The sequence below is a fragment of the Elgaria multicarinata genome, chromosome 1 (assembly GCF_023053635.1).
Source record: "Elgaria multicarinata webbii isolate HBS135686 ecotype San Diego chromosome 1, rElgMul1.1.pri, whole genome shotgun sequence".
NCBI lineage: Eukaryota > Metazoa > Chordata > Lepidosauria > Squamata > Anguidae > Elgaria > Elgaria multicarinata.
The window spans coordinates 191,526,926-191,545,102 of NC_086171.1; the positions used below are offsets into that span (position 1 = coordinate 191,526,926).

General features: G+C 41.1%; 2 protein-coding genes across 3 annotated transcripts; one reads left to right on the plus strand and one right to left on the minus strand.

Moving 5' to 3' along the window:
* Window positions 1-623: 623 nt before the first annotated feature.
* Window positions 624-10,211, minus strand: TTPAL (alpha tocopherol transfer protein like). Of its 2 annotated transcripts, none has more exons than XM_063145622.1 (5): window positions 10,144-10,211; window positions 7,150-7,604; window positions 6,505-6,698; window positions 4,860-4,970; window positions 624-4,196 (listed from the first exon to the last, which is right to left on the minus strand). In XM_063145622.1, exons 2-5 carry the CDS (start codon window positions 7,586-7,588, stop codon window positions 3,921-3,923), a joined length of 1,020 nt encoding a protein of 339 aa, XP_063001692.1. In that variant the 5' UTR covers window positions 7,589-7,604; window positions 10,144-10,211; the 3' UTR covers window positions 624-3,920. The 2 variants fall into 2 exon arrangements, with proteins under 2 accessions (XP_063001692.1, XP_063001701.1); XM_063145631.1 differs by lacking the exon at window positions 10,144-10,211 and adding an exon at window positions 8,107-8,174.
* A 72-nt stretch (window positions 10,212-10,283) lies between these two features.
* LOC134394663 (ATP-dependent DNA helicase PIF6-like) lies at window positions 10,284-16,001 on the plus strand. The gene is made up of 3 exons (XM_063120299.1): window positions 10,284-10,379; window positions 15,003-15,061; window positions 15,177-16,001. Exon 3 carries the CDS (start codon window positions 15,383-15,385, stop codon window positions 15,977-15,979), a length of 597 nt encoding a protein of 198 aa, XP_062976369.1. The 5' UTR covers window positions 10,284-10,379; window positions 15,003-15,061; window positions 15,177-15,382; the 3' UTR covers window positions 15,980-16,001.
* Window positions 16,002-18,177: the final 2,176 nt, after the last annotated feature.

The window sequence follows — 18,177 nt, forward strand, 5'->3', positions numbered from 1 at the left end:
TCCGGTGGATAGTAGTTCAAATGATGGTATGATTTAACCCCAGTTCAAATAAATCAATCCATTTCTAGAAACCGGTTTCTGTACATAGGATAGATAGCATGGTGGGGAGGGAAGGGAACCGCTCTTCAGTACCTGTTGGACTTAAGAGAGCAGGAGCATTATCTAAAGGACTTGTTCTGTCAGGCGTCAGCCAGTGATACGGCATATAAAGTCCTCTGTGCTCAATTTAATTGCATCTCCTGTTGCCACTCCTGCCAGAAATGCAAGGCTTAGAGGCCAGACAAGAAATGCATGATATCTTTTGGTATCTTTTAAAATCCCATACTGCTGCCAATGAGGAGTGCAGCCTGTGGAGGGGCGTGTGTATGTGTAACCCTTTGTTTCCCTCCCACTGCTACTGTTGACAGGACAGAAAGTTGGATCAAAAACAAACATGAAATACAATACCTCATTTCACGTATCTAGTTGGGTCTTTACTATGATTTCTCTTACCATCTTCCAAAGGCACAGTGGATGCAGGCTTAACTGGACAATGTCTTAAATTGCACTTACTAACAGGCTTGGAATGTAAATTGGATGAAATAAGCGAGCATGGAATATTCCCTTGAAATAACTAGAAGCTGTTTTAAAGTAGGATTGTTTAATATCCATTCATGCATAAAGTTACACTTAAACGGTTCATTTTATAAAGTGCAATATAAAAATAAATTCTCAAAAGGTATATACTTTAACCAAACACCTGAATTCTACATACAGGAAAAGGCAAAACAAATTCATTTGAAACAGTTACTGACAAATGCCAAAACTGACTGAACAGTTAGCAACAAAGCACTTCAACCACCCTCTGGAAAAACCTCAGGCTTTACAGATGCTTGTTCAGCCCATAGTATAAATTCAAGTATTTTTATTTATAGTGATCATTGTTCTACTTCCTATGTAGATAAAGGCAATTTGACAATTGTAATAAGTTACCACTGTGTCTTGCTTAAGGCCTGGTACTCCCCTAGTACAACTGCTCTGCTTGGAATGATTCTTTACAGAAGTGTCAATACTGCCAAACAATCTCCAAAACCAAAGTCCCAGAATATACATACAATATGTTAACAGCTTTCCTCCCCTGTTCAAAAACACCTAAACTTTTAATCTGTGTTAACACTATCCTACCTCCTTGCTTAGTTGCCCCTAACACCTCAAAAGCAGTTATTACAGAAGTAGGCGAGTGAAGACTTTATAGAAAACTATGTCAGAAGAGCCTGTGTGGGGGTGGGGGACAGTGTGAGAAGGGACGTAGTTTAGAGTAGGCTCCTTTTAGAAGTAAATATCTCTACACGTGTTATAAATTTAGTTATTCCAAAGTACATGTGGGGAAAACTTAAGGTACTGAACCAAATGTTCGTTCCTGTAGAATAAAATTAATGGGAAGTCCCAACATACTTAATGCATGAGCCTTTGCAGGGGATATATATATATATATATATATATAGCCGCCTGGACTCTTCTGCTTAAGTTATTTACAGAACGATGTCAAATTCCTTTACTGAGGAAAAGGTAATGAAGTAAAATGTAGTCGGCTGATAACATTTTCTGCATAATATTAGCAATCAGTACCATTTGAGACCTGCTACTCATTTACTCACAGAAAAAAAGGATATGAGGAACAGGTGAAGTCTGTTTACAACAGCTTCCCCATAAATTATGAGCCCATGTTCAGATGAGACGTTTCAGGGAAAAGCCACCATGATTTCTAGCATGTTTGATCAGTGAAACTTCAAAGGTTAGTTCAGTTACAGCCAAACTACTTCAATTTTTCTACATGGACATTGTTTCCAATAGAAGAAAGGATGCACATCACATATTTTTCACTGCCATGAACAGAAGTAACAAATGCAGTTTCCTACATTTTCTGCATTCTAGTACAGAGACGTGTATCCAGTGTCAGTGACTCAAAATAGGAAAAAGCAATTTACATTTAAGTATATCCATGTAGGAAAACTCCAAATACAAAGCTTTGAGAAGGGATATGATCTGCTGTATCTAATCTGCAACTGCAAAGGAGACTGGTAGTAGGCATTAAACAGATTCCATGGCCTGTTTTGGTAGTTAACAAACCACACATTATATATACTCAAAGCGGAAATTCTAGGTTAAGCACAGCAGCACTGGCAAAGTTGCCTCACCTTTTGGTAATACAGAGGCAAGTGGTTACGTGATTTAGAAAAATAAAATACAAGTTTGGCACTGACAATACAACGGTCCACCTGCTGAAGACCTTATTCCATATTTACAATAAGCACCAGTGTCTGGTCTTAGTTGGCACTACGTAAGTTTCCACAAATAGTTCCAACCATTTAAAAAGTGCTGTAAGATGAGGTGGTGGTAAGTTGACCTGCTGCCCTATATGCATGAAACAGCAAGCCAGGGGTCCAGAGCCCCATTAAGGTTTCAGCCTATAGTAAATGTGAAGAATGGGCTCAAAGTTTATAACCCAAGAGAATGAAATAAGAGATAGTTGAATACTATGGAACTCAAAGACAGAACACACATCTTAAGAAAGTTAAACTACCAATAAAGGAAGACCTAAAGCACTAACTTATATTGAAAAGGGTGACTCTACAGACAAGACTGAAAGTGGTCTTAGCAAAGGAAGCCAAGCTAAAACAGCACTGAGGTCCAAGTGACCAAACACCACACTGAACGGGAGCGGAGGGGGAAAAACATTTACAAACTGGATATTGTGCTTGTAAACTACCCTGCCTACATTTGGTTTACAGAGACTAGCTCAAAAATTCTATCTCCAAAAAATAAAGGTATCTAAACAAGAAGCTTTCCCTTACTAGACAGACATCTACCGCTATCAATGATTTCTGTATTACCCCCCACCAGACCTACTTTAATAAGGCAGGGTACTAACCGACAGCTGAGTTATGCAAAGCTATCTCTGTCCTTTGTTGTTGGCTCTCTCTGTTGAACAAGTTCAAGTATGGGTATAAAGTAGATTCACAGACGGTTTGATGCTTTCTATTAGGCAGAATGCGTATGTGCTTTCATTGAGCTTTAGTGATAACCACTGCATTTTCTAACTCCTCCTGCAAGATTCAAGTCAAAGGCTTTCCACCTCAGTAGTAACACTCTCTACAGGAGACATAATTCTATGAGTGTGGAAAGAACTTAATGTTAGGGGTAGCAATAACCAGTATATAAAAGTATCAAGATGACAGCCCAAGGGTATTTCTTGGATTAGAAGCTTCAGCTGCCATAAAATAGTAAATTATCCTCATATCACGCGGTCCACACTATTTGTTTCTTTTTCCACAAAACGGGACAGCACAATCCATTACGAGATTTCTGCACTGCCAAACTTGTAAGCCATTTTACCTCTTTCTGCCTGAGAGAGAATCTAAGGCAACCTCCACCAACCTGGTGCTACCCAGATGTTATAGACATCAAGTTCCATCAGTTCCAGCCAGTATGGCCAAAGGTCAGAAATCTTGGGAATAGTAGTCCAAAACATCTCGATGGCATCAGGTTGGGGAAAGCTGACCTAGTGCTTTGACCCTAAACTTGTTTATTTGAAAGCAAGTCTGAGTAATGTTAATGCAACTTACTTTCAAGAAATTGTGCTTAGGAGCTTGGTTTTAGCAAAGTTCCTTAATTTCCACTCAAGTGTGACATTTAATCTCAGAGGGATGCTGCTTTTGCAAAGGGTCAATGAACCACAAAACGCTCAAGCTGGTCCAAACAGCACCGATCCGTCACACAACTTCACCTCGCTCCTTGGCTTCTACTTTTTAATTTACTTTGGTTCCAATGTAAAGTGCCTCAGCTGTCTCTACATATAGGCTACAGCCTTAGGAACAAGGGGGAGTTCCTAATCCCTTTGTGAGCAGGAAGGTGACCTTTTAGAAGCTTTAACTAGTATGCTAATAGCAAGAATAGAGCTGGGTTTTCAAGCTTCGCAAAGAGTCATCACACTGCTTCTCATCTATCTCTCCACTCATTAATGGGTCATGAGGTGTACAGTCACTGGAGAGAGCCAGGTGAGAGACATCATACAGGAAGTCATCCTCCGAGGCCAGCAGCAACTCATTCCAGGTAGAGATGTCCAGCTTCCCTGCAGTGCCTCCATATTCTTCAGGGAGGATCCGCGGTGGAAGGTTGTGATGAAGAGAACTCAAGTCTGACCCGTGAAGAAAAAACTGTAGAAGCAAAACCCAGGCATTTCAACAATACACTTAATTCAAATCAAATTGATGATATTCTTGAAATAACTAAACGAGATCTCAATTTCAGAAGGTTCACATTATTTGTCCATAGGACCAAGTGTTGCCTAATGCCTGGCAACATTAGAGGCCAGGCTGATATCCCTGTCCTTGGGACTTTATATGGGACTGATATTAACCATTCTCCAAAATTTCCAGGCTTCTAACCCTTGTTGCATATTTAAAGGGATGCTTTCTTTAAACAGCCCTAAGGAACCTTATAAGAGCTATGCATTCTATTCCTAATTAAGTAGGGTGACCATATGGAAAGGACGACAGGGCTCCTGTATCTTTAACAGCTGCATAGAAAAGGGAATTTCAACAAGTGTCATTTATATGCAGGCAGCACCTGGTGAAATTCCTTCATCATAACAGTTAAAGCTGCAGGAGCCCTGCCCTCTTATATTTAAAAAATGTCTTTGGGGAGAAAAAACGGGGCTTTTCCAAATTTTTCCAGAGCTTCACATTTTTACTCCAGCATCCCGTTCCCTACACTGGCCAACAAGATGATTCCGGGAAGCCCACAAGCCAGGCATCTGGAAATACGAGCCCTCCCCTCAAGCACTGGTATTGTTCTATTCAGCCGTGATGGCTACTTACCCGATTTGCTATTTTCTCTTTTAGGAAAGGTTTGATGATGGCAAAAATGCCCTTGAATATGCGGGGTTCATTTATGATATTGACAGCTTTTATCCTAATAGGGAAGCCATCCTAAACACACAAAAAAGAATGCAACACGGTTTATAAACATTGAACATAACTATCAGTGTTCAGAAGAAACTCATTTGATTGTTAAGTCTCAATTCTACTGACATATGAACTCATCGTGGGGCAGAAAGTTACAACAAAAACAGGGTTTTTAGGCAGAATGGTGGTGAGAGATTTTAGCAAACCCTTCTTCCCCAGAGAAAGCATGCCTCCTTTAATCAAGAGGAAGCCACAAGGAAAGCATTGTTAACTTTAAGCGCATATACAGAGACACATTTCTAATAGAATGGGCATCTGAAGAATCAGGTACTGAGTTCAACCTGGCTGACAGACTGCTGAGAACACCACGTGAAAACGGGACTTAAGTACAATAAATATATTAGCAAAGATACTGATTATATGAACATTTACATGGATCCCTTATATTTTAACAAGCTCTTGATTTTAAATTTAATTTATTAATCGATTTAGTATTACATTTATATCCCACCTTTTTTCCTCCTTAAAGACCTCTCCATTTTATCCTCACAAGAACAACAACCATGTGGGGTAGGCTGAGCTGAATGTCTGTGACTGGCCTCAAGTCACCCAGTGAGCTTCCATGGCCAAGTGGGGATTAGAACCCGGATCTCCTGACTCCCAGTCCAACACTCTAGCCAATACACCACACGGGCTCTTAAAATTGAAGACTTCTTAGAACAGTTCTAAAGATAAACTACATTGATTTTATTTCCTTTATTTAAACCAACCATATTATTGTAAACCTATTATCAAAACTGCAAAATATTTCTCAGAGTTTTCAATAATGCATGGATACTGTATGTTTCACATTTTCCAGGGAAAAAACAAAGGTAAATCCCAGAAATTACCACTGTTCTTAGCTATCCTACTGGATTTAACAGGAGTTTATTCTCTGATGAGGGTTCCCACCTAGCTCTTTTCCATTTTCTAAATAATACTGAGGACTAGAAACTTGATTTTTTAAAAAATGAGAAAACAAGTGAAGATCCTCTACCTCCTTGATGCATTTTACAATTGATGCCATATTCTATGCCACATTGTTCAAATGAAGTCACACATATTTGTGGAGCTCTTTGATTTAATCTTCAATACACCTTCAATATTTGTTCATTATTCATGCAGCTTCTCTCACACATAACTCTATGTCCTTTACTGGACATTTATTCAGGTTAGTTTTCCTATACTGAGGATGTAATCCTGAATCTCTTAATGTGGTGGTGATCCCCACTGAATTCAATGGGACTTACTTCCAAGTAGACCCATAGGATTGAGCTGACACTAGCAATTGTAAAATATAACAAAGATCACAAAACTTCCCTTGCTAACCCTTCCCTTGCAAAATGATCAGTGTATTCTATGTTTTGCACATTTCTACGTTTTCATCCTTCAAAAAACCTGCTTTATAGAGGACAGAGAAGAAAGCACCCAACATCTGGACCACTGAGGGGCAACTATTAAGAAGAAGCAACAGTTTATATTGCATACTTATTTTCCCCTCTATCAATTCAGATCTTACCTGAAGTATTCCAATCACTTTTTTGGCTATAAAAGGACCAAAATGAGATGCCTTAGATAAGCTGACTCCTTTGTAGTCTGCAAGGATTACAATTCCATTCACCTGGGTCTCCTCAGACTGAATGAGCTTTTCTAATGTTAAGTATACGGCACGAATATTTTCAGTAATTGGGTAGTTGCTTGGTGTCCATCTGTCTACAGTTATAAGAAAAAGAGGGTAAGTTACAAAGCTGATGCCGAACAGAAGGTATATGTTTGAAGAGGTGAAGGCAGGTTTACAGCCATATAAATATGTGCTGGTTTATTCAACAAAATGGGTGGGAAGTGGGGAGGAGGATTTTATTAACTGTTGTAAGCTGCCTTGTGAGGGGTTCTGATCTGAAAGGTGCCAAGAAATGTTTTAAATAAATCCAACTCATTTGAAATATACTTCCACAGGGGCATTTTAAAACCACACTGTGTTCTCTAACCAAAATTAGTTAGAGAGCAGGCTAGAGAACACAGAGCTTGTAATACTGATCAGGAGAAAGGGAGCAAAATGCATCTGCATCGCGTGAGCAATCTATATGAGCAAGTATCTGTACAAGCAGGCACTGACAAGATACAAAAAAAGAGAACCAATTAAATCCTAAACAGTTAATCATACCTGGGCGAATGCAGACAACATGGCGTCCTTCAGCATCTAATTGAGAAAGCACAGTGACAAAGCCAGATTCTAAAACAGCTTGTATAGAAGATGGTTTCAGGTTAGTGAAGACCTCAGGCCAACTCCTTCTACAGCAGTGGTAGTTTACAAGAAGCTGAAGTGCCCGATCATAGTCAAACTTCCTGGCTCTAAGGAACCTGAGCAAGAAAGCATCATCTAGACATGTTCCCAGGTTAGGATAGTCTTTGCACACCATGTCTCTGAGGGCTTGAACATCTCGAAGCCGCCATTCAGGTTTTTCCTGCAGCTCTTCACGTGCCTTGGCAACAAGCTCAGCAGACAGTGTGCAGACATACTTTGGCTGATCTGACAGGACCTCAATTCCTGACAGAGATCCCTCAGAGGGACTTCTAATGGTGCCATCGCCATCTCCTGACATTGGTTAGTGGGGAAATCTATAAGAAAAGGCAAAAAATAATAATAATGCTATGAACAAACTTAGAATCTAAGACAACAAGGTGGTCAGAAGCATATATAAGTTTTGAGAGTTCTAAAATATAACACAATGTCACATCAGGCTAAACATATAATGCATATCCCATTAATAATCCTGGATTCATCACAGCTGACAACTCTATTTCCCCATGACCAGCCTGGCATATGTCTTTACTCTTTTTGCCAAATCTACAGGATGAATTTTTCTATTGACAAAGCTATTTTGTATAGTAGAAGCTGCTTGCTATTGTAGAAATTACATTGGTGGGTGTTTTGTTTTATTATCTTGTTTGCTTTTATCTCTGATCCCTTTCCCTTTAACTTCAACAGAGTTTCTGGGATTTGTCTGCTACCTTAAGCTTCCAAGGAGTAATCTCTCATTTGCCAGATTGCTTAATCTATGCTACATGCATTGACCTATTGGGAACAAGAAAAACAGGATAAACTCTCTCTCAGTGATACCTGCGAATTTCAACTGGCAGTGTCCTCTCATGAAGTTAACAGCCCATGAGTTTCAGGGGATCCCTTCAGAGATTAATGAAGGGTAGTGGCAGACTGCAAAGAAAGAGGCTAGCACATGGCTCACCTTATACACATATTGATTGATTGAATCTGGTCTTAGCCATCACTTTGAAGATGCCTAAACTCTAAATCAGAACAATGCCTCATGGTTTGGCTGGAATAGTTACCCAAGGATAATTACAGCATTGCTTATGACAGCATAGTATTAACCTAAGGTCATTTACAATTTGCACTATGTATATAAGATTCCGTTCTGAGATCATGAGGCAGATGTCCTTCCCTTTAGGAGTGACACCTACCGTATTTCTTCGATTCTAAGATGCACTTTTTTCCCCATAAAAACATCTTAGAATGCATCTTAGAATCGAGGGTGCGTTTATTATTTCTTAGAATCAAAGCTTTTTTTCTGTTGGTGGTACTGAAATTAGTGTGCATCTTACAGTCGAAGAAATACGGTACTCTGAAAATGATGCAAAGCCATTTTAGAAAATTATGCAGAGCGAAAAACAGTTTCCTGTCAGGGGGATTTAAACTTAACCTTTTGGGTATTTAGAAAAATAAATTTTAAATCCCCACCCCCACCCCAGAACCAGTTTAAGAACAACTTTGAGCAGGAGAGTGCTTTGTTATGTGTGCTACCTATAAACATCATGCTAAAATATAAATAAAGCTGTTTTTGCTATACTGGAAGCCAGTTTTCAATACTCCTAAGTGGTATAATAACCCTGGAAAACCTATTATTATTATTATAGGAAAATAAAGTTGTGTGCCACCAGTCAGTGGCAGCTTTATAGTAATGCCACATAAAAACAGCGCTACTGGATCAGTCAAAAGCTCTATCTAGTCCAGCATCCTGTGTCTAATACTGGCCAGCCAGACATGTCCAGGAAGCTCACAAGCAGGGTATGAAGACAACAGTAGGGTGACCATATGAAAAGGAGGACAGGGCTCCTGTATCTTTAACAGTTGCATAGAAAAGGGAATTTCAGCAGGTGTCATTTGTATATATGGAGAACCTGATGAAATTCCCTCTTCGTCACAACAGTTAAAGATGCAGGTGCCCTGCCCTCTTTTAAATCTGGTCAGTCTAGTATAGATCCTGCACTTTAACTGGTGTGATGAATAGGGAATTTCACCAGGTTCTCCATATATACAAATGACACCTGCTGAAATTCCCTTTTCTATGCAACTGTTAAAGATACAGGAGCCCTGTCCTCCTTTTCATATGGTCACGCTAGACAACAGCTCACCCTCATCATTTTCCTGCCAGCAATTGTTAAGAGCTATGCTTCCTCTGAACATGGAGGTTTCATATAGCCACCATGATTCAAAGCCACAGATAGCCTTATCCTCCCTGACTATGTCTAATCCTCTTTAAAAAGCCTTCTAAACCAGGGCCCATCGCAATATCCTGAGTTACCAAAGCCCATAAATGGATTGAGCATTGTGTAAAGTTCTTCTGTCTGTCCTGAATCTCCTGTCAATCAATGTCATTTCCCCGACCCCACTCTTCCAATTCTAGTATGGGGAAAGGGGGGGAGGAGGAAGCCGCCCCCCTCTCCCAGAGCCAGCCGAAGACTGATGTTGCGTGAGGCAAAACGAGAGCACACGACACACACGCTCTTACACCCCTCCCGTGTCAAGGGGGACCGTAGTGCCCACGGCGGGTCACACAGCGTTTGCCAAAAACACTACTCCGGGAAGCCACGTTCAGGAGCGAGCAAAAGAGCCAAAGGACAAACCCAACCCAAGCCCTACTTAGAGTAGACCCACTGAAATGAATGGGACTTAATGTAGACTAACAAGTCCCCTTATTATTCTTTTCAATGGGTCTACTCTAAGTAGGACTCACGTTGGATTTTACCCAGAGCCCTCGGTGGACGGGCAGCCCCGATCCGGCCCTCCCCAACAGACGCAGCAGCCAACAACTAAAGTTTAGGCTGAAAACACAGCACCAACCCCTTCCCCGACACTCACCGCGGCTCCAGCTCTTCTAAAACGGAAGAGCCCGTTTCCAGGTAGGAAAGCGGCCCATGACCCGGAAGTACTTTCCGCAACGTCACAAAGCCCCGGCCCCGCGGAGGGAAGAAAACAAGGTAAAACTGGGCATGCGCGGAATTCCCGACAAGGCGCAAAGGGGGTCCCGTCTCCGTAAGTGTAAGGCGATACTTCCTGTTCCGCGATTTCGCTGCGTAGAATCCTACATGGGCGAGGTAGGAGGCGTGTAGAGGAGCATCAAAGCTTCCATAAAAACCAAGTAGAGGCCATTTCTGCTATTGTAGTGCATAATCGTGCCTTCTTCTCCGAAAAGTGGGAAAGAAGTTGCATAAGGACGACACCTAGCACGTTTGTATCCTTTTGTACTTAAGAGTGTAATCCTATATACATTTTCCTGGCCCTAATCCCCATTTATATGATTGGACTCTTAAGCCTATGCATGTAGGACTTTTTTCCTGTCTAAACAACTCCCAGCATCCCCTAGCCAGCATGGCTTTGCTGGGGCATGCTGGAGTTTGTAGGATATTTTCCTGTCTAAACATGCATAGGATTGCGCTGTAATTAACTCTTAGGGTGCAATACTATGTTGTAAATGTTGTAAACCGCACAGAGAGCTTCGGCTGTGGGGCGGTATATAAATGTAATTAAATAAATAAATAAATAAATAAATACTACGTATGTTTAGATAGAAGAAAAAAAGTCCTACAACTCCCAGACAGCCATGTATATTTTTTTTGGGTAGAACATCTTCCTATCGAAACATGTATAGGATTGCACCCTTAAAGTTCAGTGTTTAAGGACAACATTGAAGTGGAAACTTTTTAATGCCCATTAACGTGTTTCACCTCTTAAATGTCATGCAGACTCTGCAATGCTTACAAAAACCGAAATTTGGGAGTCTACGAGCTTATCACAACAGTGTATATAATATATACACACAGAGAGACACACTCCAAAGATTAGCAGTAGTGCCTTGCATGCTACACACATTATTAGGATTAGCATGCCTGCAATCCTAAACCTGGGAGTAAGCTCTGTTTAACTCTGTGGTGCTTCCTTCTAGCTGCATAGCTTCAATTCACATTGAGCTTTAGTAAAAGATCTTCAGCCAGCTGAAATGCAACCTTTAGCGTTTAATTATGCAAAAAATTGTTACCATCCAAATGGCTGTAGTGAAGTAGGAAGTCCTCTCCAAAAAATAGAACTATCCAGCCAATGCATAATTACTTTCTCCGTTCTCTGACTTCCTGTATGCCAATTTGTCACAAACATAGGTAGCAATGTCAACTTTGGGCTTCTCTACATTAAAGCAAAAATCCCGCATCCTTACCGGGTTTTCTTCTTGCAGAGTCTTTCCCAGGACTATGATGGGCACAATAGACGTGCCTTTCACTTTTTTGCTGCTTCCTTTCTAGGGAAGTTCCATATGTTTCATTTATACAGCCAGCAGATCGTGTTCCAACATTGGAGCAATATTGCACTATCCCAGAATACAACAGCTGTTTGGTGGTGGTGTATATTTGTTACTATATTTTCCGTGAGTTAAATCATGGTGGAATAAAGCTAAAACACACACACAACAGTGGCAGAGGCACAGGAGGGGAATGTTGTGAAAAAGATGTGCAAACTTCGCACCTTGATCGCACTACATAAGCTCCATTTGAAGGAACACTGAGTGATGGAGAATTCATTAGAGAGATTTGGGAAAAGAAAGAAAAAACAGAAATCTTTTAAAATGTTATTTAGAGACGAAGAGAAGTCCCCCACACCAGTTATTTGGAAATTACAGATTAGTGCATCCCAGAATATAGAGACTAAAGTTGCAATCCTATGCATGTTTAGACAGAAAAACGCCCTTTAATTCTCAGCCAGTTGGCTGGGGAATGATGGGAATTGTAGGACATTTTCTGTCTCAACATGCATAGGATTGCACCTTAAGATTGCAATCCTATATATATAGCTCCATCACACCTACTTTCCCCCCCACTTTGAGTGCGGTTTCCCCCTCTGTTTCACTAGCAAGTCTAGTGATGGGCACTTTCACGGCTCTGTGTTGTTGCGCTCTTTCAGCTCATATATCCTTTCACCTGTATCACTACTGTGCCGGCGAAATCTCGCGCCCCCTATGTTCTCCTTCTCCCTGCAGTTAACTTTTTATGTATTATATTTCTGCGCAAATACAATAGTACGGCAGCCTGAAACTGCACAATTAGGGTAAAACCACTATGCTTTCTTCTAAGATCATATTAAACAATATAAGTGAAGTATTACAATTAGTTTTTGGAGATGTTTGTGGGAAGCTGGCATTGTTCTGGTCAGGAAACCTAGACATGTCTACTCAGGAGTAAGAACCATACAGTTGAATGGCACCAAGTCCCAGGCACGGACGGTGGCGGCCTCATTCCCCTTCTCCACGCGTTGTTTGGGCGCCCTCTCTCCCTCCCCTTCACGGTTGAGCAGAAAACCACCCCGCCCTCCTCTTTTGTCAGCGAGACAAAATGGGATGGTCCAATATAGCACAAGGAAAGCAATACGCGGGATGGAAGAGCAGCTTTATTGCACAGGGAGGGGGGAGAACAGACTTTCCCTGCTCCAAAATAAGATGGAAAAGGGAGGGGAAGAGGCAAACTGAGTGCAGGACAGGGGTGATGTCATGTGAGTACCGTGCTGCAAAAACACATACCAGGCATGGCAAGAGTGCGATAAATCACTGGTGTAACGGAGCTCATATTTAAGAGTGAATTCAATGGGGCTTACTTCTGAGTAGACCTGTGTAGGGTTGCACTGTAACTGCCCTTATCCCTACAGTGTACAGAGTACCTATTCAAGAATCTATATATGATTTCTCTCTCCTACATTGACAGTGTTACTCATGCTCAAAATGGAAATTGATAGTTGCATTCAATTAGTCCCTCCTGCCAACGGAACAGTTTCCGTCAGCGATTCCCTCCCCCCTTGCAGCTTCCAACCCTCCCACCCCCAATCTGCTCTGAGCAGTTGGTGGAATATCTGGAGCAGGTTTAGGGAGATGCCACAGTGCACGGCGGGAGAAGGCAAAGAGCGAAAAGTCCTGTTGCATGAGTGGAATTTGATTTTGTCCCATTGGCTATACCAGAAATGTTAGGGATACAATTGCTGCTAGACCTGTTATAACTGAAATAATCAGATATTTATAATCGGTTAAAAAAAAATATGAATGGGGACTAGCCACTCTTAGTTAAAGGATCAGTAGTTGTTTTCTTTGTCCTTCAATACTTTCTGTTCTAGAAGTGCAGTTCAAATATTTAGTCAGCAGAGGGAGCCAAATACACTTTAGAAATTAAAGCAAGGCAGCCAAATGCCTTAAATCCCTTAAAGACAACTCTGTTAGGCCAAATAAAATGTTCCTTTAATCATACATAGCTGAGCTATGTGTGTTTGTCTCCCGTACTCTCATGCAAGTGTGCACAGCTCCAATTCTGCTTGGGATTGTGGCATTTCAGATTTTGTTGTTGTGAAATTCCATCACCCTGCAGGGGGTTGGTTAAAAGAAAAAGAAAAAAAGGCTGTCATGGGGTCGGGGTGGGGGGGAGATGACCCCCCCTCCTGGAGCACCACGGTCATGATCTGAATCAGACCCATGTGTGCTTGCAGGAGAGTTTGGTATGCCTAAAGCTCTCCTTAATATCTATTACTGTGCCAATTTTGATATCTTTATCTTTAAAACTTACACAGATGTTAGCATTTGTTTAATTTTTCTTTAAACATATCAAATCCTGCTCCTGCACCCCCAGGGGCCGCTCGGAAAACAACAAATGATTCGCTCCAAAAGTAGTACCAAAATCGGTCGGGTCTTTTACCTTTATAGCACAATTAAAGCAGGATGCATGGTAGTACTTCACAATAAAAGCAGATTATAAACTGGAAAACTTCGGAGTCCTTTGCACGCAATTCACAGGGATTGCACAGTATAAATTTGTGGCACAGTTTTAAATTTGTTGGTTGTTTTTTGCTCTTCATGGTTTTAATTTTTGTGAACTGCCCAGAGAGCTTCGGCTATTGGGCGGTATAAAAATGAAATAAATAAATAAATAATAACGCTGGTGTGATAAAGCTCTATGTCTCTGTGTGAAATGGAACTAATAAAGAGTGAGAGCGAGGCTGAAGGTGCCCCAACAACCTCAGCAGAAGAGAGGAAGAACTCTTGAAAGAGATGAGTGGTTATCAAGCATATCATGCACTACTCTTTGGTTTGCTAAAATTAATGAGTATGTCAGTAGATTTCAGTACCTTTTTCTTCTTCAATTTAAATAACATAAAGGAAGTACATGCTATTCTCTCTCTCTCTCTCTATCTTCTATATAAATAAAAATGTAAGTGTTCGTTTGTTCAAAATTTTAAATCTCTGAAAGTTCTTCACCGATTGCTTTGAAATTTTGACACAACGTTGCATTCGAATACGCACGTGTTTTTATATACCTACTATTATATAGATGTCACACCTCTGACAGGTAAAAACATGCTTTTTTTGAAAAACAGCGCCATCTGTTGGACGTAAAAGCAACACATGCTATACTAAATATTTTACGATTCCATTTCAATGTTTCCGATTTACGATCCATTTACGATTTCCAAATTTCCAATTTTACGATTCCATTTCAATGTTTCCGATTGCATTGTTAAATTGAATTTTCATAGATTTCGATTTATTTTCATTTTGATATAATTATTTCGTGTGACATTGCGTTGGAATTGAGCTGTGTTGTTTACCATAGTGTTCATTTCGTGAGTATAGTTTATTTTTTTATTTTTTCATTGTTTTTCATTTCGTTTTTTTAACTGTTTTTCTTATTTTTCAGTGCAATTGGCGGTGGAATTGAGCTGTGTCGATTGATCTGCGTTTGAATTGAAATATTTCGTTAGTATTTTTTATTTTTTTGTTTTTTCTTTGTTTTTTAGTTCGTGTTTCTTCCTTTTTTAATGTTTTGCAATTTTATATGTTTTTTGTTATAACTTTCTTTCTTCTTTTTCAGTGCAATCGATCTGCTTTAGTTCATCCAAATAATGCCTCGCAGAAGATCAAACTTAGGTCGTCATACTCGCGGAGCGAAAGCAGTGCGACGAGTAATTGCAAATCTGACTAAGGAAGAATGGGCATCAGCGAACAAGCGAAACAGACAAAGAATGGCTCAAATACGTGCCGAGGAAACAGCCGAGCGACGTGCAGCCAGACTTGAGGATGCACGGTTGTGAGCACGGCAATCGCGTTCTGCAGCTTCAGATCTGCTTCGTTCTCAACAGAATGAATGCGACAGGCTCAGAGTGGCTGAAAGACGTCAATGAGAAACAGCAGATCAGCGTCAAACACGACTCCGTGCTCAGCAATCACGCGATTACAATCGCCTTGCATTCTGGTACAACCCAGCTATTGAAAATCGGCGTGCCAATTATCATGTTGCGAAATATCAACCAGCCAAAGCTTTGCAACGGCACGCGGCTTGCAGTAACAAAATTACTGAGCAACGTCGTAGAAGCAACAATCTTGACAGGACCTTTCAAAGGTGAAGATGTCCTCATTCCTCGCATTCCTATGATTCCAACGGATATGCCATTTCAATTTAAGAGATTGCAATTCCCAATTCGATTGCCGTTTGCAATCACCATCAACAAAGCTCAGGGCCAATCTTTAGAATTGTGCAGTTTAGATCTAGACACAGATTGCTTCTCACATGGACAATTATATGTTGCGTGTTCTAGAGTCGGCAAACCAGACAATCTCTATATCTGCACAGACAATGGAACAACAAAAAATATTGTATACCCACAAGCATTGTGAAATTAAACATATTAGAAACGTGCGCTTTCTCTTTTCTTTCTTTTCCATTTAACCAGACTGAGCCACAGCAACACGTGGCCAGGTACAGCTAGTATGTATGTATATATATATAACAAAGATTCCAATAAAGATTTCTACGTAATACAACATTTAAATTACATTAAGTGTGCTGTAATTTTTCCCGGAAATATTTCAGGTAAGATTCTTCTCGTGTTTTTGGACAAAAAAATTAACATGATACTTTTTTTTTTTTAGCTTTGTTTACTAAATACAAGTAAAGTAAACATGCTTCTTTATATCTGTTGAGGCAGAGGCAGGGAACTTGTAGTCCTCCAAGTGCTTTGGCCTAGGGCTCTCATCAGACCTAGCCAGCGTAGCCAATGGTGAGGGATCATGGGTGTTGTAGGCCAAAAACCTCTGGAGGGCCACAAGTTGCCCACCCCTGCTCTAGGGTATCAGAACATGTTCCTATGCAAATGACCTTAATTTGCATTGGAAAATTTTCCAAAGCAAATTGAACTTGTTCTGATGCAAATTACTCTATGCAAATTAACCTGCCTCAGCTCTACTGTTTGCCACCTACATCTGGTATTACGTAAGATATAAATCTTTCTCCACATGGAGGCTTCTTTTCACTACAGACACCACACTGACAACAAAGGCCTGCATAGTTAAAGCAATGGTATTCCCCGTAGTAACCTATGGCTGCAAGAGCTGGACCATAAGGAAAGCTGAGCGAAGGAAGATAGATGCTTTTGAACTATGGTGTTGGAGGAAAATTCTGAGAGTGCCTTGGACTGCAAGAAGATCAAACCAGTCCATACTCCAGGAAATAAAGCCAGACTGCTCACTTGAGGGAATGGTATTAAAGGCAAAACGGAAGTACTTTGGCCACATAATGAGAAGACAGGATACCCTGGAGAAGAGGCTGATGCTAGGGAAAGTGGAAGGCAAAAGGAAGAGGGGCCGACCAAGGGCAAGATGGATGGATGATATTCTGGAGGTGACAGACTTGACCTTGGGGGAGCTAGGGGTGGCGACAGCCAACAGAAAGCTCTTGCGTGGGCTGGTCCATGAAGTCACGAAGAGTCGGAAGCGACTGAATGAATAAACAACAACAAGCCGATACCCGAGGACTGTCCTGCCCTCCATGAATTTGTTTAATCACCCTTTAGAGCAAACTAAGCCAGCCCCCACCCACCCCTGCTGTTTGCACAACTGAATTTCATAAGTTAATTTTGCATGGTGTGAAGAAGTACTTTCTTTTGCCTGCCCTAAACATGTTAGAGAGGCAGAGAAAATAGTACCATTGGGGTGACCGTATGGACAGGAGGACAGGGCTCCTGTATCTTTAACTGTTGTATAGAAAAGGGAATTTCAACAAGTGTCATTTGTGGGTGTGCAGCACCTGGTGAAATTCCCTCTTCGTCACAACAGTTAAAGCTGCAGGAGCTATACTAGATAGGGATGTGCTCCGCTCCGATTAGAAGCGGCGAATCAGAAGCGAATTGGCCTGCTCCGCCTTGCCCAGAGGTGGAGTAGAAGCGGACCGGGGACCCGTAGAAGCAAGGTGAAGAGAAGCGGCCATTGGCGGAGCGCTTCTCTTTACACGGAGCGATCCGATCGCCATTTTGAAAAATTTCGCCCATAGGATTGCATTGCGGAAAAGAATCGGGGATAACTGTGTTGTTTTTTAAGCTATCTTTCTGAAACTTATTGTGCTTAGAGTCATGGATGGGGGTCATTTTGAGCCTACTCTCAGCTCTCTGCATGCTGCGGTTCGCTTGCTAGAATTTTTGGAAAAGTCGGGTAAACAAACAGGGACAGCGGGTAAACCGGTGTTTTTTTGTTTTGTTTTTGAAGCGATGACAGGCACATTCAACTCCCAATCCTGATGAGAATTGATCACCTCATGAAGCATCCTCCAATCCCAGCGTTGGAGGGGGTGACTAAGGCAGAGGCACCCTCAGAGCTTTGAGCTCTCAGCATCTTGTGGGTTTTGCGTTCGTGGGGAGAGGAGTTAGTTAGGTGCTGCTGCTGTGTTTGGAGATAGATTAGATTTAGCTTGGCGTGTGTGTGTGTGTGTTTGTTTGCTTCTTTCTGACTTTTTGCTTAGTTTGCTCTGTGTTTTTCCCTTACTTTGATTTAATATAAACTTTATTTTAAAATTTTGGAGTGTTTGTTTGTTTGGTTGGTTG

Coding starts and splice junctions, on each gene's coding strand:
- TTPAL (XM_063145622.1), bottom strand. CDS start 7,588: ATGTCAGGAGATGGCGATGGCACCATTAGAAGTCCCTCTGAGGGATCT. Junction 4,971..6,504: donor AAGTGATTGGAATACTTCAG/GTAAGATCTGAA, acceptor TTGTGTGTTTAG/GATGGCTTCCCTATTAGGAT. Junction 4,197..4,859: donor AAGAGAAAATAGCAAATCGG/GTAAGTAGCCAT, acceptor TTGCTTCTACAG/TTTTTTCTTCACGGGTCAGA.
- LOC134394663 (XM_063120299.1), top strand. CDS start 15,383: ATGCACGGTTGTGAGCACGGCAATCGCGTTCTGCAGCTTCAGATCTGC.